General features: G+C 35.8%; 3 protein-coding genes across 7 annotated transcripts; 1 reads left to right on the top strand and 2 right to left on the bottom strand.

The window, feature by feature from the left end:
- Positions 1–4,952: 4,952 nt before the first annotated feature.
- LOC103429441 (probable transmembrane ascorbate ferrireductase 3) lies at positions 4,953–6,559 on the top strand. Its single transcript, XM_008367591.4, has 4 exons — positions 4,953–5,504; positions 5,596–5,644; positions 5,768–5,967; positions 6,066–6,559. The coding sequence occupies exons 1-4, from the start codon at positions 5,160–5,162 to the stop codon at positions 6,333–6,335; spliced, it is 864 nt and encodes a 287-aa protein (XP_008365813.2). The 5' UTR covers positions 4,953–5,159; the 3' UTR covers positions 6,336–6,559.
- A 3,166-nt stretch (positions 6,560–9,725) lies between these two features.
- Positions 9,726–13,495, bottom strand: LOC103429440 (protein OBERON 3-like). The gene is made up of 2 exons (XM_008367590.4): positions 11,172–13,495; positions 9,726–10,428 (listed from the first exon to the last, which is right to left on the bottom strand). The coding sequence occupies exons 1-2, from the start codon at positions 13,045–13,047 to the stop codon at positions 9,860–9,862; spliced, it is 2,445 nt and encodes an 814-aa protein (XP_008365812.2). The 5' UTR covers positions 13,048–13,495; the 3' UTR covers positions 9,726–9,859.
- Positions 13,496–16,829: 3,334 nt separating this feature from the next.
- LOC103422018 (zinc finger protein 7-like) lies at positions 16,830–20,034 on the bottom strand. 5 transcript variants are annotated; one of them, XM_008360057.4, is made up of 3 exons: positions 19,401–20,034; positions 19,065–19,202; positions 16,830–17,906 (listed from the first exon to the last, which is right to left on the bottom strand). In XM_008360057.4, exon 3 carries the CDS (start codon positions 17,798–17,800, stop codon positions 17,021–17,023), a length of 780 nt encoding a protein of 259 aa, XP_008358279.1. In that variant the 5' UTR covers positions 17,801–17,906; positions 19,065–19,202; positions 19,401–20,034; the 3' UTR covers positions 16,830–17,020. The 5 variants fall into 5 exon arrangements, with proteins under 5 accessions (XP_008358279.1, XP_070671760.1, XP_008358280.1 ...); XM_070815659.1 differs by having other exon boundaries at positions 16,830–18,698; positions 19,401–19,979; XM_008360058.4 differs by having other exon boundaries at positions 19,077–19,202; positions 19,401–19,838.
- Between the last annotated feature and the right edge of the window lie 2,607 nt (positions 20,035–22,641).

Below are 22,641 nucleotides of genomic sequence, written 5' to 3' on the forward strand. Positions count from 1 at the left end.
ACTAATCTCTCATCGATGAACCCTAATGTCTCTTAGCAAGATTAATCAAATATCCCAACCACTTTGTATAATTAATTTAATTACGGCCAGCTAGCTATACATGGTCACGGCCTAAACCCTAACATATATATATATATATGCGCGCGCGTGCTATATGGTATTTAGTTTTAACCTTTTTCTGGACTAGGTCATGGTTTCTAGCTGCAGGTTCCTCTCTTGTTGTGATTTGAACTGCAAATATTAGTTGAATAATCGTTTGATGTTGACTTACATATTAAGTTAAAAATAAATAAATCAAGTTATGAATATATATAGATATCACAGGTAGAAAATTTAGTTGATAGGAATTTGTCTAAATTATGAGTTATAATTTACTTGATATCTCTTGATTAGCAAGTCTTTTTCTTGGACAACTGTAAGAATGGATATTTAGAAACAAGATCAGTATCATCCATGGCCACTCAACTTTGGCCTGCCTTTTAATCAGTGCACATCTGATATGATAGATATATATACGGGCCAAAGATGTTCCTTTGCCTACTAGTCGATGTACGTATTTACAAAAGACATTCACAAGAAATACATGCCACTATCATGTTAACTTGATCCATCCCTTGTGTTATTGTCATGCATCTAAATTTTTTGTATGAACCAAAATGTCTATGTATATGATGTTAATCAAATGGCAGAATAGATCAAATTAAAAAATGCAAATTTGACAGCAAGAAGAATGGTTTGCAAACTTGTGCTTTGGTATGATTTGAGCCCGGCCTGCCGCAACTCATAGTTTCAAAGAAAATGGTATCACGAGTCTAACACAGTGCTTTATTATTACATATGAGAGTTTTTTTTCAACCGAAATCTATCGTTTACTATGTTTTATTACCATTCTAAGTTTTTAGAATGTTTTGATATTTCGTTATTTGTGTAATTTATTTTCTATTTGTACTCCTAGAAAGTTTAGGACAAAAAAGACATTATATTACATAAACCACCTTTAGGGTACTAAGATTTATATCAATCACTAAATTTGAAGTTTTTTTTTCTCAGGATTTCAGCTTCCTCATTCCTTAAAGTTTCCATTGGAATTTTTTTTATATAATAAGTATGGGCTCGTTTAGGAAATACTTGTAAATAACTGAAAGTACTTTTAGATAAATGATTTTGGATTTTAAAAGCACTTAAGTGCTTCTTAGGTGCTTATTGCAAGAAATTTACTTGCATTTTTATTAAAAAATTAGTTCAAAAAATATTTTCACTAAAAACGCTTTCATCAATTAAAAAACACTTCCTAAACAAACCCTATATTTCATGCATTGGAAAATTAAAATAATAATGCCCACTTTTTAATTTACACCGAAAAGGAATATAAATATTGTTGAGTATACTTTTGCTCTTGCTGCATGAAACTAGCAACTAAATCATAGCCGATCGAGACATTGAGAAATTGGATACAGCTTGATTTCCTTTTACTTGCTGCATCCACTTGCGTCACACTAAACTTTTTTTTTTGAAAATAGCGTAAAAAGATGCAAAAGCAGTTAAGAATCAATATATAAGATATCAAAACGTTACGTGCAACACAAGGTTGTCCAGCAGCTCAACATTCCTGTTCCCAGTCAATAGTATAAGAGTAATGTTAAGGAGACTTTCTAAAAAATGAAACTCTTCATCTGTTACCTTATGTTTTTTACATAATATTTTATAATGTTAGCACGTAAATTGACGTTAAACTGTAAGATTACAGAGTTCATGACAAGTCTTACTTTGAGATTGTCCCTTTAGCATTTCTCATAGTATATTACTAAACTAATTAATATGTTGGTTAAGAAAACTAAATTTTCCAGTAAGAAAGCATATTTCAAGAAGATTAAAAAATGGAAATAAAATCATAAGAAAAAAGAAATGAAATGAAGTAAGTGTTGAAAGCGTGATGGAACTGGAAGGAAGCATATGTCTCCATCGAGTAGTTATGCTGAGAAAAAGCAAGCTCGGAAAAGAATGCTTATCTGACAACCACTAGGACTCCGTGATGATTATATATCTGTATATTATGAATGCTAATTAATCCAAAAAATAAATTTAAAAAATAATGATCACGAGTATTAGTCATGATTAAGAACAATCAAAAACATTTAAGTGGTACGAAATGCTTGCATCAATGATAGCAAATCCATTGTCTTTTTCCCATTCCTCAGATTCATCATCCTTCCTCCATAACCCTAGCTACACGACTAGTGTTTGGTTCATCATAGCCATGACGGTGGGAATAATTTGTAAAAGTAGTCTACATGTATTGGATTGGTGTAGTTGTTGCCGTAAATTATAGAATGAACTGGGCTCATGTTATAATTCGGGATTCTTAGCTATTGTTTCATTGACTAGAGATTCTGAATCATGGTATGAGTATGTGTCCGTTTATAAAATCCGTGTTATGGCTAGCAAGTATTTAGCAACTTGGGATTGAAAAAGTAATCACTTTGAAGCGTGGTCCTAAGTGTGCAATTCAAGTGCATGCAAGCTCATGAACATAGTCACTAGTAGTAGTGGTAGTATTACAACCTTGTTGCCTTTTGTAGGAGGGTCCAAGGGAGAGAATTATGGAAAGAATAAGACTTAGAATATTCAAAAGATGAGTAGAAGTTCATATTCAAAATTGTTTGTTGTCGTTTTATAAAATTTCGTGTTTATAATTAGAGTTGTTCATAATAAATAACTTTATAAAGATTGCATTTGTAAAAAATAAATTAAAACTAAGATCATTTAATTATCGAATTGTTTTAAAACAAATGAATGAATTTGATAAAAGTAGTACAAACTCTTTATGTATTTCCTACAATAGGTAGACTAAATGACCATATTTTTAATTTATTTTTTGCAGAGATTATCTTTACAGAGTGATTCATATATGAACGATTATAATCATAAGAACAGAACTTTGTAATTTGAACACGAAGAGTTTTAAGTATGAATTCCTACTCAACTTTGAGTAGCCAAGTATTGTTCTCGAAAAATGTCTCTCCAAACTTTTTATTGTGTGGCCAATCCATCAGAAAGGGATTGGTTCACACTTATTTTGGTTAATTTTTTTGCATATAACTAGTCAACGATCCAATTCAAGTTTATATATTTGTGTGTGATTAAGGAAATGTTCTTCCTCCTTTTGGCATATTCCTGATTCCTCCAATCCCATAGCCTATAACTGGGCGGCCCTGTGTTCTATCTGATGGACAGTAATAACTAAAAGGTTGGGCCTTCAAATCCTAATCCAGTTCAGACAAATGGGCCAGCTAACCTAATTGTAAGAACCAAGCTTTTGGAGCTCTCAAGTGCAGCTAAGATAACCACCCATGGAGCTCTCAAGTGCAGCTAAGAACTTCACTGAACCGATATTGCTCATACAATCAAAATATGTATATAAAGATAAGTCCTATTGATTGATTTTGTCCTTTGAAACTGCAATTTAGTTTCATTTTTATCTCATATAATTGATTTTGTCTTGCTTTGCTTTCTAAAATTGTCATTTTTTACTCATTTAGTTTCGGTTCACCCCATTTTCGTTCATTCCGTAAAAAAAGACGTTAAATTAAAGGATAGTATGGATATTTACTTTTCACACAACTCCTTGCCTCCAACTTGCTTGCTAAAACAATCACAATTCCATTTTGGTAAAGTCTTATCCAAACCCAGTCTGTCTTTTTTGCCGAAATAGATGAAAAATTGGTGAACAAAAACTAAATGAAACGAAAACGGCAGTTTGATGGGGTAAAATGAGATAAAATCATTTTCAATGGATAAAGTGAAACCCAATGACATTTTCAGAGCAAATCAATTAATAAACATAAAGATAATTATGTCGCCATGCAGTACTCTGCTTTCCTGTACAGGGACACCGATACTGGGGGATATAAGAAAGTTGTTCTGGTAAATATGTCAGTTTAATTTATATTAATTTAATCAGCTCTCTATATCATCATGGTGATATGAACTATGAAGTACTGAAGGTTTACTGATGTATTTTCTCCAGTTATGTTAATCCATTTTTGTTGTGCCTTTAGATGGTATGATGCTTTTCGCCAATACTGTAAAGCTGTTTGAGGTTTCTCCACATAACCTTAATCTTCTCTTTTGCTTTATGCTTTAGCAATAGTATTAAATTAACCAGCATCTTCCTTTAGCTTCTGTCTGGTTTTGTTTTCTTTTATATCTTTTTCTTGCTTATGTTTTTATAAAGGTCACGCTTTTCCCAATTATTGTAACATTAATTGAATTCTGATTAAGCTATATACTGATAAATCAAAACAAAATAATACTAATGGAGAATTAAATATCTGACCATTTGGTTCATTTATCTGTTCTAAAAAGTAGATAAATCTTTCACATTTTGGAAGCGCGTGTGGCATGTGCCATGAGTAACAAAAGTTAAGAGAATACCAGTTATGTGGTAAACTATTGTACGTATTATAATAAGAATTAACAATAATATGATTGATATGTTATACTTCTAAAATATATTAACAATAACCAAATACAGGTGTTATAAATTTACAGAAATAATAACATCACATGATCATATTTTTGAGACACTAAATAATTGTTCATGAGTAATATTACATATAATATTACCTTGAATGGATTTATTTTTGGGAATTTTAACGAAAAGCACCCGGTACTGTTCACTTTAACGAAAAACCACATTTTTACATTAAAAAGTCAATCATGGTACTATTCACTTTACCCTTTATTTTGTCCTTATCATTAAAACTCAAAGTTTTCAAGCCCTTTTCATTAGTTTTCCTTTTATTTTTTGCTTGAACTTTTACCTTTTTCAGACTAATCTGCTACCACATTGTTCTTTTTCTTTTTTTCTTTGAAAAAAAAAAAAAAGATTTCCTCAATGGGTGATGCTCAAACAGCTAGATAGCTAGGACACCTCCACAAAGTATAACATTAAGAGATCGGATATATACTTGGATTAATCGTCAATGTGAACTTGTGATGCTTTAGCTTTTTCTTTTTCTTATAGTTGTAGGCAGAATAAATACCTTAGTACAATTAGAGCTGGTTCTATTTTGTCCTTGTGATGCTTTGCTAAAGTTCGAAGTTTCCCCAGAAGAGAATCCCAAAACCAACACAGCAAGCAATCCCAAGAACAGTGCATGGGCATTTTTTATCACCAACTCTTACAAAGATACATATATATAAGAACTCATTCAGCAGAACGCTCCCACATCAAAATTAAAGGAACCAAATTTAAGATATTAACCCACCAATCCCCATCCTTAATTCCCCAGATTAATTCACTTCGCCATCATCTGTCGTCTAATCACTTAATCGCAATGCATACTACTGTTGTAAACTATAGGTACAAACGATCAGCCTCTAGGTTGACAGTAGGTGCACACTTGTTTGGCATCTTAGCAATCATACTTATGCTTGTTTGGCTCCTGCATTACCGTGGTGGCATCGATTATGATTCTGACAATTCAGATCGAGTTTTCAACGTAAGTGATCATTAACCTTCATAAATAATACTATTTTCTTTCTTAATCGTGGCTCAAATTAAAATTTAAGTCATTTTTTTTTATTTGGCAGGTTCATCCGTTTCTTATGTTCTTCGGTTTTATTTTCTTTGCTGGTGAAGGTACGTAAGTAGTAGCGTACTAGGGTTTCAATTTCTCTATCTATGTAGGCTAAATATAGGTACATACATTTAAATATTAATATCCAAACGAAAAATTATTATTGCGTGTATGCGATATACCAGCGATGATGGCATACAAGACCGTAATGTCAGAACACCAGGGGCAGAAGTATATGCACGCCTTGTTACACCTGATAGCTCTATGTACCGGAATATTTGGGATATGCGCTGCTTTTAGATACCATGACATGAGGCAGATAGATGACATGTATACCCTGCATTCATGGATTGGCTTGGGCACCTTTATCTTGTACGGTTTGCAGGTACGTACGTACTAATAAATTAACATAACTTCGTTAATTAGTTAATTATATTCCTTAATTACTTAATTAAGCACATGAATGGTTTGATTTGCATCCAGTGGCTGGTTGGAGCTGCTGCTTTCTTGTTTCCAGGAGGTACGGCAGAGTCGAGGTTGAGATTAATTCCATGGCATATGAGTATGGGCAGGACAATTCTATACTTGTCGATATGTGCTGCCCTAACTGGGTTGATGCAGAAATTCACATTCCTTGGACTTTCGAAAGCGCTGGGAGACAGAGAATCGCACTTGATCAATTTCACTGCACTAGCAATCCTCCTCTTTGGCATCTTCGTCGATCTTTCTGTCGCCCTTGCCCGTTATGTGTGATATGTATAGTTTCTTAATTTAATTTCAGTCCTTTTCTTTTCTTTTCAGCTGGTCTATTCAGTTGAAGACATTGGTTTGGTGTTATATATAATGTTGATTTCATATGTATAATCTTTTTTTTTCTTTTGGTGTGATTCATATTTGAGCGAATTTATGTATGAGGGAGGGTTCATATGGGAGACCAATATATTGATTACGATATGAATTCATTATTTTTGCACTAATGATCAGATAATGTTGTGTTGATTCCTTAATCAGTTGAGTTTGTATATCAGTCCCTAATATCTTTTCAAATACAATTTTCTTGTACTTTTGCACTATATGAAAAACATATAGCATCACTCTCTAATAGTTCGCATCTTCAATGATGGTGTACACGATATTTTACTGTGCAAACGTCATAATCGGAACCATTCATTTTCTTTATGATAATCTAAAGATAAATGTTGTACCCAGTGCACAAGGCTCCCGCTTTACTCAGGGTCTGGAAGAGGTGAATGTCGGAACCATTCATTCTCTTTATGATAATCTAAAGATAAAGGTTGTACCCAGTGCACAAGGCTCCCGCTTTACTCAGGGTCTGGAAGAGGTGAATGTCGGCTAGCCTTACCCCCATTTATGAAGAGGCTGCTCCCAAGTCTCGAACCCGAGACCTACCGCTCATGGGCGAAGACACTTGCCATCGCACTAAGTGCGACCTCTTATGATAATCTAAAGATAATTTCTATAAAAATTCATTCGACTTAAAAGACTATTTACTGCCGACGACTTGACTTAGCCATATGGGACACACAGAAACAGAATGCAAAAAACATATTCCAAGTTTTTGGCCTTGACACCTAAAGATCAGCCGGCTAGACGGTTTTCCATATTCCACGTACTGGGCGGCATCGATACTTCGAATTCTCATTCAAACATTGTTTACTTTGGGCAAATAAAACTCTAATCCTTACATTAATTTCATCAAAATTTCCATTCTTTTCTAATCAACACTGTTTCTCTTGGTGTGTTTTAAATACAGTCCTAGTAAAGCTTGTAGCTCTGGAGAGGGTAACACTTACAAGTTACAACAATGGCACCTAAGAGTCGTAGCTACCAAATTTCAGCAACCCCAGCTACATTATTTGGGCATTTGCTAGCTATGGCCATAACAACCCTGGTTCTTGTTTGGACCCTAAAGTTCCGCGGTGGCTTCGCTCTCGAATCCGGCATCGAAGAGAAAATTTTGAATGTAAACGTTACGTAATTGTTTAAATCTTGCATATGCGCATATTATAACTGAAGTTTATATGATCATATCCTTTATTTCATCATATTCTTCCTCTCATTTTTCACAGGTTCATACGTTTCTAATGGTGGTCGGGTTTATTTTGATCGGTGGAGAAGGTAATTATATTGGAACTCACTAGGTCAAAAAATTGTGTTTATAACCTTGCTAAAACGAATGTGCTCCTTGTGCACCTAAATTGAATCCTTGTCTTTGCAGTACATATTAGCTTAAATTTGACTATCGTCTGTATCAAAAGCATTGTTAAATATCCCTAGAATATTAAGGACTGATCTGATGGGGTGGCATTTTATTGGTGCAGCAATCATGGCATACAAGACAGTCCAAGGGACAAGGAACACACAAAAAGGGGTGCACGTGATATTGCATCTTCTAGCTCTGGCGGCTATAATTTTTGGGTTTTACTGTGCTATCCAGTTTAATCACGAATCCAGAGTTCCACATTTTCTTACCTTACACTCCTGGCTCGGCATAACAACCATCTCTTTATTTGGTATTCAGGTAATACTAACACTTTACAAGAGCTAAAATACGTCACCACCTTATACGTCATGTCGCTTTTGCAAACAGAAACTCTTGACTAAATGACCATACAATTATATTGTTTCTTGTTTTTCAGTACTTGTTTGGCTTCGTGTTCTATGTGTTTCCGGGTGGAGACATGTCGTCGAGGGGAAATTTTATGCCATGGCACACATTTTTTGGGATGGTGATATTTCTTCTAGCAGTGTGCACGGCTGAGACAGGGTTAATGGAGAGGTTCTTTTTCTTGGCCGTAGTAAAAATTAATCAAGAAGTTCTTATAGTCAACTTCACTGGTCTTTTGCTCTTTCTCTTCGCAGCCACCGTCAGCCTCACCGTCCTCCTCCCTCGGCTTTATTAACTAATACCAACCAGTCATCTTTACCTTAGTATATTTTTCTTATTAAATTTTTGTTTTGAGACGAATTATTTTTGCTGTTGTTTTGATAGAGCATTATATTTACGCGTAGAACGAGAGAATTAATATCAGTAGGTTGTAGTGCTAAGTATTAATACATTTCTACTTCCGTAAAAAATTTGTTGAGCTGGATGGCTATTTGTATACTTAAATTAATAAAGCAAAAGATGAACATTCAAGTAAGTTTATTGTCATCTTACTTTGTATCTGTCAAAGTGTAGACGATTTATTAGGAAAAATTGAAAGTAGATCAGCGTCATTAGTGTCATTTTACTTTAGCATAATTTTCTCATTATTTTTAAATATTGTATATTGTATAGTGCAAATCTACAATCACAAAGTCAGATGTTTGTAATTCAATTGATTGACAGTATTTGCTTTTATGTTTGAGATTGTGTTTGGACGGCTCCCACAAAATAAAAAACAAAATACGATATCACAAAGTAATGATGATGTTTGGAATGAGATCCACTGTGTCCGTAGCACGCGCACAAATGGATCCGAACCACTTAAGAGAGAGAGAAAGAGATTCGAGCGATTCAAATTTTTGGATTTTTGTGAAGTGTGTCAGTAAGATGAGCTAATAGGACAGTAAAATTGAAATTGAATGGTCCAAATCTCTCAATCTGTGTACTCTATATGTAGTGATTCGGAACATATCTCAATACGGAGGTGGTTTTGCACCCACGCATTATTAGTTTTAACAATGGTGGAAGTGGCGGGACCAATGGTACAACATCCTTGTAGCCACAATCAGCGTCGTCCTTTTACTTTGTAGGAGGATATCGTATCTATGACTATGAACAAGAGACCATGGTCTTGGTGGCGCATTATGGCACCCATACGTGTGGACAACCTTACATAAACAATGCAAAAACACATCTTCTACTGCAAGACATTCTGGAGAAATTCTTGTGTTCACTAAAGGACTACTTCATTCGTACATCCACACACACAGTTTCATAGTGGACAATAGTACAAGAGGTCTCGCTTACGAATGATGACTTAATTTTCTAGATGGACACAAGAATTTTTTGTTGTTGTGACAAAGGGGGAGGACACGTGTTCGGCATTGCTCAGCTCAAACATTGCTGTTCAGGGGGGGCACATAGAGAACGATTCCAGCACTAGCTATATAATCATTAGAAGAACAAATTTGGAATTCCACAACTGAGAAGCAATCTTTCACTTTGATAAAAATAACAAGCAGAATCCAAAATTGAAATAAAACTAATTAATATACTAAACATAGTTAGCACCATTGTTAAAAAAAAAAAAATGAAAGGAGAAAAGAAACTAGACCCGTTGCTGCTTTGTTGCTTCCATTCTCTCCAACAAGCCAGCAATCTCGCCTTGCATTCGAGTTTTCATCTTGTAGTAATCACAATGCGAACTTTCCAAAATTTTCAGCTCCTCCAGTTTCTTCCTTCGCTTTTCCTCCGTCTCTTTCAGACACAATTTGGAAAACTTTCCGGCATACTCTTCCTCCAGCTTCTCCGTCTTTGTTTGTATCATCTGACGGTACCCTTCTGCCTCTCTCCGCGCTTCATCAGCCTTGTCCTGGAACATTCTAGCTTCCGCTTCCTTTATCCTCACTAAGCTTTCCAAGCTCTCAAACCCGTCTATTTTTGGTAAGGTCCCAAACTGGAACTCATCCTCATTGCTTATGTGGGATGATTTCTGACGCGTATCGTTGGACAGTGAATCTCGTTGCATACTAGAACTTGTGTTGTAAACAGCATATTTCGGAGGTGCAGAAACGGATTGTGAAAAGGGGGTCAAATCTTTTCTCAGGCTGGATTGAGAGGCACTCAACTCTTTTGTGGATATGGTAGAAGCAGGATATTCTGATACTCCATCTGTATCTATTTCAAAAGGAAAGTCAAATCCAGAGTTAAGCATAAACAGAAAAGAAAAGAAACATTTAGAACGAGTATAACATTCAAACTCAAGCTATAGAGGAGATTTAACCTATCAACAGTGAAACGAAAAGAAAAAAAAAAGGCCAAAACAACAAAAGGGTAAGCTACAGAGATTAAAATGCTATTTAACAGCCACAGGAATATGATCCCCATCGTAGCTAATGTGCATACAACCAGTAGCCTCAAGTAAGCAATTCAGAGTATTCCATTCAACATAGTTCCAATTACCCTAGCCTCCAATACATGCCATAGGGTAATCAATCAACGTCCTTGAGACATTCAGTGACTGTTCTCTAATTTGTAAAAGAACATTATGCTAAAGTAGAATACGGCGAGCTTAGATGAGGTACAATTAACATCCCTATGATTTTATATTCAACGTGTGAAGAAATAAAAGTAGTTTGGAGCAACAAAATAGCATAAGGGTCTCGTGTTTCTAATTCAAAGATTGCTAGTTATGTTTTTTTTTCCAAGACACTCTCATCATCTACCTTAACATCTCATTTCGCTACATTAATACTTTGCTCTTGTTTTCACATTAATGGCCGACATTTCGTCCCATAAGTAGTGGCTCCCCTAATGGCAATTCGTAGAATTTTTCATTTACCTTTATGCTTTTTGGCACAATATCAAGTAAAAGAACAAACGTTTAAGTTGAAATAGAAAACCGAAGAGGGTTGACTTACAATTAAAGAACTGAATAATGAAATTGCAGGCATCTGAAGGAGACATCAACTGGCTTCCAAGCTTGGAAATAATCTCCTCAGCCTTAATATGCAGTTCCCGGCCTTTAAAATCATCGCTTCTCCTAAAAATCTTCTTAACACAGTCAAGCTCCTTGATAAGGGTCTCTAGTCCCCAGTCCTTTGCACAGCACAGAAACACATCCTTAACAAAACCAAACATTTCCGAAGCATGGCCGCATCCAATGCAATGAAATTGCATCTCAGTTGTCCCAGAGGGACCCTTCAAGCTAGGACCCGGTTTAATGAGATTCCTCTGAATACCACAAGCAGCGTGGCACCAATGCGAGCAAACATCGCAGCCAACCCAACTACAAGTATTATTGGCACAGTCGAAATTCAAACATACAGGACACATACAGGAACTACAAAACCCCTTATTTGCAGAGCAAATCTTGCAGTCACAATCATCAACGGGCAATAAACTCTTGCAATTCACATTCTTACACCTCATAAACGAAAAAATCTCCACCAGCTCGGTTGCTGGAAGGCGGTTTTTCCCAGATACGAAGTTCCCAAGTCCCATTTTCACAGCAACCAAAATCTCCAATTGATCCTTCTGACATTTAGAGAGATTCTCCTTTGTAAGATCAGACCTTCTCTGAAGCCGGTTTTGAAGGCTCGCCAATTCTTCCTTCTTCTCTGGCGCAGATGTCAGATTCTTCAAGTATTCTTTAGTTGATAAGAGCATTTCTTCGGGAAGCTCTTGAACTATCTGAGCCATGCCAGTTACAGACTCCGAAACAATTTCGCGGAGAATTCTCTCCGGTCTCGAGAGTTTCCTGGCTCTCCCACCACCATCCACACCCTCCAATCCTCTCAAACTTTCAGAACCTCTCCCTCTAGAATCCCCGGAAAGGGTATCGATTTTCGGCTTAGCAGGCAACTCAGATGGAAAAAAAGAAAGATTTTCAGAGCTAGTTGTCCTATAAACACTGTTATTATTACAAGAATCCTTACGATTACTCTGCATCATCGACAAAATCCCGCCGCCGTGATTCGACAAACCGACTCCGTCTCCAATCGGCTTAAACCTGCTATGCACAGACCCATTAGTCCCCTCCCCACAGTTCCAAATTTGATCATCTTTCCCAACAGAATACTCGAAATCCGTCGAATTTCGGGTAAGCGAGCAACTGGGGTTGTGGGAAAATTGGTGGGAATAAGAGTACGACAATGAAGCTGCTGTGAAATCATTGGAGCAAGTGGTCTGTGTGTTGTTAGCAGACGGCGCCAACGACTGTATGCTTCTACTAGGCCGCAGCATCGCCGGATGATCGCCATTCTGCAAGGCGTTTGAGGCGGTGAGAGAGAGAGATACCTCCGGCAAGGCTAGAGAGAGATTCAAAGTCTCGAGCTTTGGCTTCTTGTCGACCCTGCTTTCTCTCTCCGCCTCCTCCTCAAGCTCTCGCTTCGAGCAATTCAACCTGGTTTCGTTCAAATTAAGGAAATCTCTCTCTACCCATTTGTTAGAATTCTCAGATACGATGATGCCTTTACCTTTGAAACTCTCTTTCTCCAACGAAGTCAGCAAATTTGCGCCGGGTAACTCCTTCTCGAGAAAACCCAGTTTGGAACTGTCGCAGAGGTAGCTTAGAGTCAACTCCTGCGAACCTAAATTTCCAATCTTTGAGGGTTTTGATTGGAACCCATCAGAACCCATGTCTGATTCTCTAAGAAATCCGAACCCCTTTTCGGAGAATCCCATTTTCTCTTCTGGGTTGTGTTTGTTTTGCTTGGAGATATGGCGAGTGACCTTGCTCTGAGACGCCTCATCGGCGGCAAGATTCCCAATCGCTCGATCCTTGTCGCCAAACATGGCCTTATCCAGAGAGAGAGAGAGAGAGAGAGAGAGAGAGAGAGAGAGAGAGAGAGAGAGATAGGAGGAGAGAGAGAAATTACCAGGTAAGAGAAATAGGAAGGGGAGACAGGGGAAGTGTGTCTGAGAAGAGAAGAAACTATAGAGAAACAGAGAGGAAAAGGTCTGCGCTCTACAGGGGCTGTTTGGAAAATAGTAAAGAATCTGGGGTTGTGTTTGGAATCAAATGATTCTTCAGCACACCATAACTGAAATCTCAATTTCTCTATCCGCAACGGGATTGCCCAACGGCTGGATTTTTCAAGCGTTTACACCGAAAAACGGCGATATGATGTACAAAATTACTGAACTGGCCCCGCTGTGTTTGATGGATTTACTCATGCTCTGCTTTGAGTCGTCTTTTTCTTCGTCTTTTTCTTGGTGCATGCCTTTGACTCGGAGTGGTGGTGAAGGAAGAGGACAACTTTCTGTATTTTTCGAGAAAAATATGGATTAACGTTTAATTAGGGCATAATTACCGTTTAACTTCCTAAAAAGGTGTTTAATTGCTTTCAACTTTGAGTCAAAGTTTAGCCGGTAAAGGGTTACAAGCTCATGAAATTTTTGTTTTTGTAACTCTTCTTGCATAAATTTCAAGTTTTTATTCTACATAACATGTTTTAAGTTTTATTCTTTGTATTGGTGAATCGCAAGATAGTAGCAAGAGAAATGTTTAAATGTCTTTATGAATCTTACCGGCTCCTCGTCCCCTTTTCAAAAGAAAAAGACTCTTATCGCATGTGTATTTGTCCAAATATATAATAATGAGTTGAGAGCCTAGTTGATAAGTCCAATAATATCCTGTTTTCATTTGTAAAATTAAAGTCTTATAACGACAAATAGCATACTAAATTATTATATAAATGTTGTTACAACTACAACTTACCTCAATCGCCATTTTTTCATATATTGTAGTCAATTGGAAGGCAACTTTGTTCAAAAAGATTGTAAAATGAGTCACACATGTGCATGAAAATTTGGGAAATTATGTAAGCGTCTCCTAAAGGTAGCCAACAACATGATTTTGGTATATTGGTGAACTTCTCGAATTCAAAGAATATTTACCAAAGCACATAATCCATTTTGATATATAATCGGGATGACTTTTATAATTATCGTATCGTTGTCAAAAGAATAAAAATTCTTCCTAATAATGTTTCTTTGTTTAATGCCAAAAATATCCGTTGAATTAGCAGAAGCTTCGCTGATATCAAATTTTCAATTTGTTTAGCACTAGTCACTTGCTACTTGCTACTAAATTGAATATTATCCAAGAAAAGTTGACGTTTTGTTTCTTTTGAAACTTAGACTCGGTCGATCTGTTTCTATTGACTCGGTTGATCGTTCTCCTTTTTTGCTCATTAATCATAATTTTTTTAAGAAATTGTTATTAACACTTCAAAATCTCTTTTGACACTCCAAACTTCCTATAATTAGAAAGACAAATACACTTATGAAGAGTGTAGAATGAGATTTTTTAAGTGCTAATAACAGTTTTCTTTTATTTATTAATGTATTGTTCTTTTGCTTTTGAGACCAACAAATAATGTTTTTGTAGGAATATCAAATCGCTTGACATGTTATCTCAGTAAGATCTTCTTTTAGTAACATCCTTTATAAAACATGTTACATAATTATATGTGTTCAAAAGTAGAGACATTTTTCATGTAAAATGTGAGTTCAAATGAGACTACAATAGGGAACCAAAATAAGGTAGGAGATGGGTTTTCAAAATCTTGTCAATGAAGATTCAGTCCAGGTCGTGAATGCTATGCAGAATTTCTCACGTTATATGTCTCATGTTAGATCTGTTGTGGTTGTGGAGGATGTGAAGTCATTAATGGTTGGGATCATTGGAGCTTTTTCTACTCATGTGCCTCGCCAAGCCAATGAGATTGCTCATCGCTTAACTCATACCGTCCTCTTCAGTGGTTCTTTTTGTTCATGGTTAGAACTGCCATTCATAAGATGAGTGACTGAAAAATCAAGATTGTAGTTTAACAGTTACTTCATGATTAGAACTGCCATCCATAAGATGAGTGATTAATAAATATTGATGAGGGGCAAGACATGATTAATTGATTGTTAATTATATTTAGGACATGACACATCATCATCGATCACTATCATGATGCAGTACTTAATATTCATTGTTAGCAAAAAAGTCTTCATATGTTAATTAATTAATCACATAGGGCCAAGGGAATCTTACAACAAGTTAAGAGTGGTTTGGTTAATTTGGTAATTAGCGGTATAAGCTGTGTAAAGTGGTTTGCTTTTAGAGTCCAGACTCGAAAACGACGTCCAACTGGTAAAACGCGTTTGGCAAATCCCATTTTCTCATTGTGTTACCAATAATTTTGAATGAAATGATTATGTTTTGTTTGTTTTTCTAAATAAAAAAATAAGGTTGTTTTACTCGCAACATATGTTTTTGTTGAACGCATTCATATATTGAATACATTATATTTGCTTTTAATCTAAAATTTGTCTTCATACATCTTACATTTTTTTAATTGGCACACGTGGGATTTGGTCAAGGAGTAGTACCATTCGCACTCATTTTTACCTCAAAGAGGATTATCTCCAGATTCACTTTGTGGGGATCACATTTTAGCGATTTATCGTACATCATGAGGTCAGTTTTCGTCAGGTACTATTTATGTTTAATTCTAAATAAAAAATGTCAAATAATTTATAACAACACGATACGCGATGAATGATTGAGATGTGAAAATCCTTAGGATCCCCACAATTTGATTCTGAATACAATCCAAATCTTTTTTACCTCTCGCTTTCTTGCTAACTTTCTATCATTAATTTTCTTTAATTCCAACGACAAAAAATTGAAAAAAAAAATATGTGAAATATAAAAACGGAAATGTAAAGTTGCATGCATGAGGGAGAGCACGCGCAAAGGCAACGCGGTATTGACGTATGCGGCTGCGGCTTCCTATCCCGACGTGCAAGGAAAGGCCGTCGTCAATGAGTCGATTTCGCAATGTCATGTTGCTATCCGTCATTTTTTTCGTTCATATTTATCAAATTTCATGTTTTGTCCTAACAAAGTATCCTTTTGATATTTTCGTCTTTCTTATTCATGACTTGTTACTTTATTTATGTTATTTTAATTTTCATTTGATTTATTCAATATAAAAATTAAAAAAACATATGATGCTTTTATGGCAATAATGAAAAGCAACATATTTATGTATTATGGTACGTGTTTATCCTCACTGACCTTCGATAACAATTAACAATTTAACACACTAATTAAAAAATTACACAAACAAAGAGAGAGAGAGAGAGAGAGAGAGAGAGAGAGAGAATGCACAAAAACAAGTGACAAAAATTATATTCCACCTCTATCTAGCACTACCTCACAACCCTTAGTCTCATCCGTTGAATTTGATATGTTTGATATGCCTTAAAAGACATTTCATCCAACATCCTAGGGTCAATATTGAATATTGAATATTGAGGCCAACAAGATTGAACGTTGAGATTATGATTAAAAAGCGTGCTTTTGGGGTCAACAATTGTCAAACCAAAACTTCATTTCTTGCCAAATTATGTTGAGCGCTTCATGAGACATATAGCTCAAGCAGTTAAAAGCATTTACCTATATACACTCATATCTTCGTATCCAAGAGAAACGCTAAAGGAAGAGAAAATTATGAATTTCATAACTTAAACTAATTACCGGCTTCCAATAAAACATTTTCACTTCCAATACTAGCAGCTACAAGAACATCCTTAATTAATTATGAACTTAGGAAACAAATACAGCCATAAAAACAATTTAGAAGTCTCTGCAGCCGTTACAAATGGCATATCTCACCGCACAAAGTTAATATTAATACTATTTGATTAATGTCAGCATGCATGCTTCATTACTGGGAAATATATCTAATTAAACACAAAAACAAAAATCTCAGAGCTTTAGAGTAAGATCAGGTGAAGATGAACTTGTATTATTTCTTGGTGCCGAGCTTGTTCCTGAATTCATATTTGGATTTTGGGCAGATTGCACATTGTAATGACCTCCAACTCCCTCCTTGCCTACCTGCCGGAAACTCCCGGGCCAAAACATGCCCTCGTCATCCTCGTCCATGAACACCGGCACTCCAAAATAGCCCTGTTGAAACCTCGCTACGCCTCTTGTGTCGGGGACAGGGAACCTCGGATGATCTGATGATACCATTGTGTTTTGGTGCACTGCAGAATGAGCTTGGATACCAAGAGACCGGAATGCAGAAGCGGCTGAACCATGTAGGGGGAGAGATGCCAAGCTAGTATACCTGTCGGGAAACATTCCCATACGCATAGCACGCTTGGCCATTGTCCTCTCCCTCTTGTGAGCATTCTGATGGCCACCGAGTGCCTGTGAGCTATAGAACTTACGCTTACAGTAGTTGCATGAGAATACCCTTGGGTTTGTTCCTTCTGAAGTAGGGGGTGCAGCTCCTTCACTGCTAGTCTCCCCTGTGCCCTTCAATTCAATGTCGCTGGAGCAAAACTGGAGTGTCAAGTCAAGTGCAACAGGCCCGGGATCTTGTTGTTGATGGTTTGTCTGATTTGTGAGGCATGAAGAAGTGGTTGTGCTGTCCTTAGAGGCGTCAGGGGATTCTTCTTGCAGAGGTATGTTCGAAGTTACTTGGCTCATGACTCCTGAATCATTTTCAAATTCCAAGTTCAAGTTTTGTGTTAACATGTTTCGGCAGGCAGTGAAGTCAAGGACTTTGTTTCTTCTATATGACTAATCACACGGAGAATTCAAGAAACTTTCTTAAGAGTGACGTTATCAGCCTGCCCTTCATCTGCAATCGCGAATGCCAAAACGAGTCATTTTCCATGACAAAGTGGGATTCTTTCTACTCTCCTATTTCTTAGCGAGAGAATTTGCGAAGGAGGATCAACGATGATGAATGAGACATTGAGTACTCGAGCAGGATGCAAGTCAAAACACGAAAAAAGAAAACGTTTCTTGAGAATATTTTCACATAATGCACACATTTCATGCTATCTCAAAAACTCAGCAAGGAACTTACTGATAAAAAATGAAGAAAAGAACTGTGGAAGAAGAACTTTTATATCTCACAGGTGAAACCGTGAAAGTCATAATTTCAATAAGGGAAAGGTGTGCTGAGAACATATTTGTCTATAGAGAAAAAAATGTGACTGGGGTCTGTCCTCTAAATGGTGCAGAAGCAGTAAACATTCCACTCTTAGTTATCTCTAACTGGCATTTAACATAGACAGAACTTGGAAAACCACAACCATTCACCATGTATTCGAGACGAGGTTAAGATTATTGGAGAACAAATATATGCTCATATATGCTTGCCTAAAATCACTAAAGTGCATGAACAAATTAAGAAGAGCGTCGGGAATAAGGAATTCCTATGCAATCGCTGTTGTTCCGTGTTATTGCAAGTGATAAAAATAAAAACTTTAATCTGAGATGTATGATAGCTAAATCGTCTTTGTCCACGGAACATATTTTAAGGAACTTTTTGCATATCAGCATTCAGCAGTTCGGCACAATAAAGCTGCAGAACGCCAAATCAAAAGTGGAATTTTCACAGCTACTTCCATGGATTAGCTTCTACCTACAACCGAATACCAAATGCAATTTAACATCAAATTTCCCTAGGAGATTTTAGTACTTAGTTTTCGATAAAAATTCATGGTTCTCTCCCTTTGGCGAGATCCGATAAAATTGGACCCGTAAAAATACATGAATCTTCTAAATGACAGTGCTAATTAGCATGCTTGAATGATTAATTTAAATTTTATTATCAACAGATAATCAAAGTGGAGTTTAATCTTCACCTTTTACTTGTGAGAAAGCAATAAACTTCATAACTTTCGTTTATTTGGGGAAGAGAGAAAAGTCACCAGGAAAATCACACTAAAGAAAACCAGAAAGCATGGACTGGAGATATACAAAAAACATGAAATCAACCAAAACTCACCAGGCATCTCACCAGGCATGTACAATCCAATACCAACGTGAAAGTGAAGACGTGGGTTAGGCCAGCTGATTAGGGCAGTGTGCTGCCTCTTTACACCAAGATCGAATCCACCTCCCGTAGATTACAGTAGCTTAAAATCTTGTGAAAAAAATAGCAACAAAACAAGAAAATTTAGAAAGAAAAAACAAACAGTAGGCAGTCTAATTGCAGTGATTAAAACCAAAGAAAGGAAATTAGATGAATTCATGCAACGAGCAACCTAGGACTAGAATGAGAAAAAGCTGGTATCGAAATCAAATCTAGAGAGAGAGAGAGAGAGAGAGAGAGAGATGATACTTGTATGGTACTGAAGATGCAGGCAGGCTAGCTATGGGTTAGAAACATGGGTACTGCCTCTGCCTTCTTGTCACTTGGGAAGGTGCAAGCAAAGTAACACCACCACCAACACCACCACAAAGGAAGGGGACTAAAAAACTGGCATCTGGGATTTTTATTGTGTATTTTGTTTTTTACCAGAAAAGGAGTGGGTAAAAGGAAATAAAAGAGAAATAAATGAGGATAAGATGAGGGAAGGAAGGGGAGGACAGAAACGGACAGAGAAAAGTTGTACAATTATGTGAAAGAAGGGGTGTGGTAGGAGAGAGAGATGGGGATGATGATGGTGTCAAGTCAGAGATGGTCAGACAATTTGAGAGAGAGAGTGATAATTCAGATAACCTATACTAATCACTCTACTTCTGTTGAATTTTGAGCTGCTCTTCCTTCCTTCCTTCCAGTCCGGCCCCAACAACTAACCTATTAATCAATCGATGAGATGAGATGAGAGAGAAAGAGAGGAGGAGAGAGAGAGAGAGAAGCAAACAAAGAGACAGAGAAAGCATGGGAGTACTTCCAAGTCCCACATAAAAGATACTTGCAAAGTCCAGTGTCTCTTTGCTCATTCTTCTCTTTCACTTTTGTAATTGGTGTAGGATTCTATTTCTCTAAATCTCTCTCCCCTTTCTTTCTTTTTTATTTAAATAATTACGGTTAAAACACATTAATATTTTATGTTAAGCGTTTTATAGAGAAAAAAAAAAGACAAAGAAAAAATTATAAGAGAAGAGGAGAGTAGGAAAGATAAGGAAATTTAGCAGGGAGAGAATTCTACTCCATAATACCAATGCCTATATTCTTTTGCAACATTTTTACATGCATATATATGTATATGTATAGTATTATACATATATAATACAATACAAGATATCTTTGTCAGATGTACGTACTCCCACTTGTTTCAGTTACATGCATATGTAAATAAAGGCCTCACATAATTCATAATTTCATATCATACCCCTCCATACATGGATATTTCTTATTTTTATCCCATATGCATTTATTTTATTTTTTTTATGGTGCCAACCTATGAGACACACATATCATTACTCATTGGTCACTCTCACCATGCAAGTTGACAAGAAATTATGAAAAATAAATACACTACTTTTAAGTCAGAAGAATTTTCATTCAACAGAAATATCACTAGTGATAAGAGTCAAGTTTGAGTAAGTAGGAGCACTTTAAAAATATACTTTTTTAGTGACAAATCAACTTAATTTTTGGAAAATTCCCAATTTTATTTATTTTCTCTAAGTTTATTTTTTAGTCAACAAATGAATAATCTAACACTCACTCTCATAACAACAAATACGTGTAACTTTTAATAAATTATAACATAGTAGTGAAAGAGTAAACAAAGTTAACCAGACTAACATTTTATATCACATTCGCAAAACATCACATGTGTCACAAATAGAAAATAAGCACGTTAATTAACATTTAAATTATAATTCATTCATCACGACAACGTCGTGTTGTTAACAAAATATGATTTGAACAGATAGCATCCCTCATGTTACTTAACAAAAAAACTTAGAGCCAACTTTATTAAATTTAAACACAAATTAGGGGTATATTATGCAATTTATACAGATAATAGTGCAAAATCAAATTGTAAATATCTACACATATTATGCAAGATTAAATATCGACACAATAGCATCTCCGTTTTAGTTAAGTTTCTCTCCTTCATTAAATATCGACACAATAACATCTCTCTTTTAGTTATGTTTCTCTCCTTCTAAGTTGATTGGCTGGCACCACACCTCTATAATTCAAATACCTCAACCATTTCAGAAGCCCAATTCCTCAAATTTGGAGAGTTGAATTCTTATTTTGTGTGGGCCTAACCACTCTTTAAAAAATAAAAAAATAAAAAAAATCAGCCGATGACTTTGTCAAAACAGTTCACTTTTTTAAAAGTTCAACCAATATTTGTTAAGGAAAACTAATGAAAATGGTTTGAAAACTTTGAGTTTTAATGATAAGTACAAAATAAAGGGTAAAGTGAATAGTACCATGATTGACTTTTTAGTGTAAAAATGTGGTTTTTCGTTAAAATGAACAGTATCGAGTACTTTTCGTTAAAGTTCCATATTTTTTATTCTTTCAAATTTAATAAACATTTTAATACTCCATAATAAGAATTCAACTCTTTAAATTAGATGGATTGGGAAAACGTAAACACGAGAATAAAGCTCGAGGACAAAATTAATGACATGCGCTTACCTTTAATGTGGGTCCGCAAATTTCTTGAAAGATCTCATATTGATTTGGGAAATGACCGACCTAGGTCACCAAGATGATAAAAACGTATTGTCTTTGTTGTAATTCGAAAACGACATTCCCCATGTCAGTCGCCCGTTGTAAGCTGGAAGTTAATCAAACTTTCATCACTACCCAATTATTTGTTAATCTTTTTCCTAATTCTTAATCATTTTACTAACAAACTATTAATTCGCTCACAAAATATTAATTCATGCTTTTAAAATTCGTTTTTCTTTATACTTAATTCGTTTTATGGGTGGAGTATGTTTCAAGCGTATAATTTAACATAATTGCAAATTTGGGTGGCTCATAAGTAATAATGACTATGTTTTTTTATGCAAGCTCGATCCTAATTGATTACTTTATCTCTTAACAATTATCAATTCAACCCACTAAAATCATTGTTAATAAAAAAATATATATTTGCAAGAAACTGATGTTATTTCTTTCATGTTATATTTTCGCTTATTAACAACTAGGACAAAAAAGTATGTGAGTTCAACATTAGTTTGGAATATAACATTCCTCAAAGATTAAGTATAAAATAACTAATGTAGAGGTTGTTTATCATGTATCGACTCCCATGGGCATCCATATAAGGACCCGAGACCCTCCGAAGGTCGGGAGAAAAGTCGGTGAATTCCCTTCTGGGACCATTCAATGATCTGGCATGAGACTTTTTTGTGCCCACCAAATGTTCGATAAAATACATTTTGCATATCTCGATAGAACTTAGCCAGACGCGTCGACATCTCTTGGTGTTGGTATCACTAGATTGAAATTTGCAGGACCTCTCGATAACAACCATCAAATATCGACATTTGTCAGCATGTGTGCAACATGGTTCGACAAAACATGCACTCCAAATACTCGAAGTTAAAATTCTGAATCAGCCGTTGCTCATTTCCATCTATTCTACTTTGTCGTATCG

This window comes from Malus domestica, chromosome 16 (assembly GCF_042453785.1).
Source record: "Malus domestica chromosome 16, GDT2T_hap1".
Lineage (NCBI taxonomy): Eukaryota > Viridiplantae > Streptophyta > Magnoliopsida > Rosales > Rosaceae > Malus > Malus domestica.

What these genes read in the sequence shown, in the direction of transcription:
- LOC103429441 (XM_008367591.4), top strand. Translation starts at nt 5,160, where the DNA reads ATGGGCATTTTTTATCACCAACTCTTACAAAGATACATATATATAAGA. An exon ending in ATTCAGATCGAGTTTTCAAC is followed by an intron (nt 5,505 to 5,595) that starts GTAAGTGATCAT and finishes TTTATTTGGCAG; the next exon opens with GTTCATCCGTTTCTTATGTT. An exon ending in TATTTTCTTTGCTGGTGAAG is followed by an intron (nt 5,645 to 5,767) that starts GTACGTAAGTAG and finishes GCGATATACCAG; the next exon opens with CGATGATGGCATACAAGACC.
- LOC103429440 (XM_008367590.4), bottom strand. Translation starts at nt 13,047, where the DNA reads ATGTTTGGCGACAAGGATCGAGCGATTGGGAATCTTGCCGCCGATGAG. An exon ending in CATTATTCAGTTCTTTAATT is followed by an intron (nt 10,429 to 11,171) that starts GTAAGTCAACCC and finishes CTTTTGAAATAG; the next exon opens with ATACAGATGGAGTATCAGAA.
- LOC103422018 (XM_008360057.4), bottom strand. Translation starts at nt 17,800, where the DNA reads ATGTTAACACAAAACTTGAACTTGGAATTTGAAAATGATTCAGGAGTC.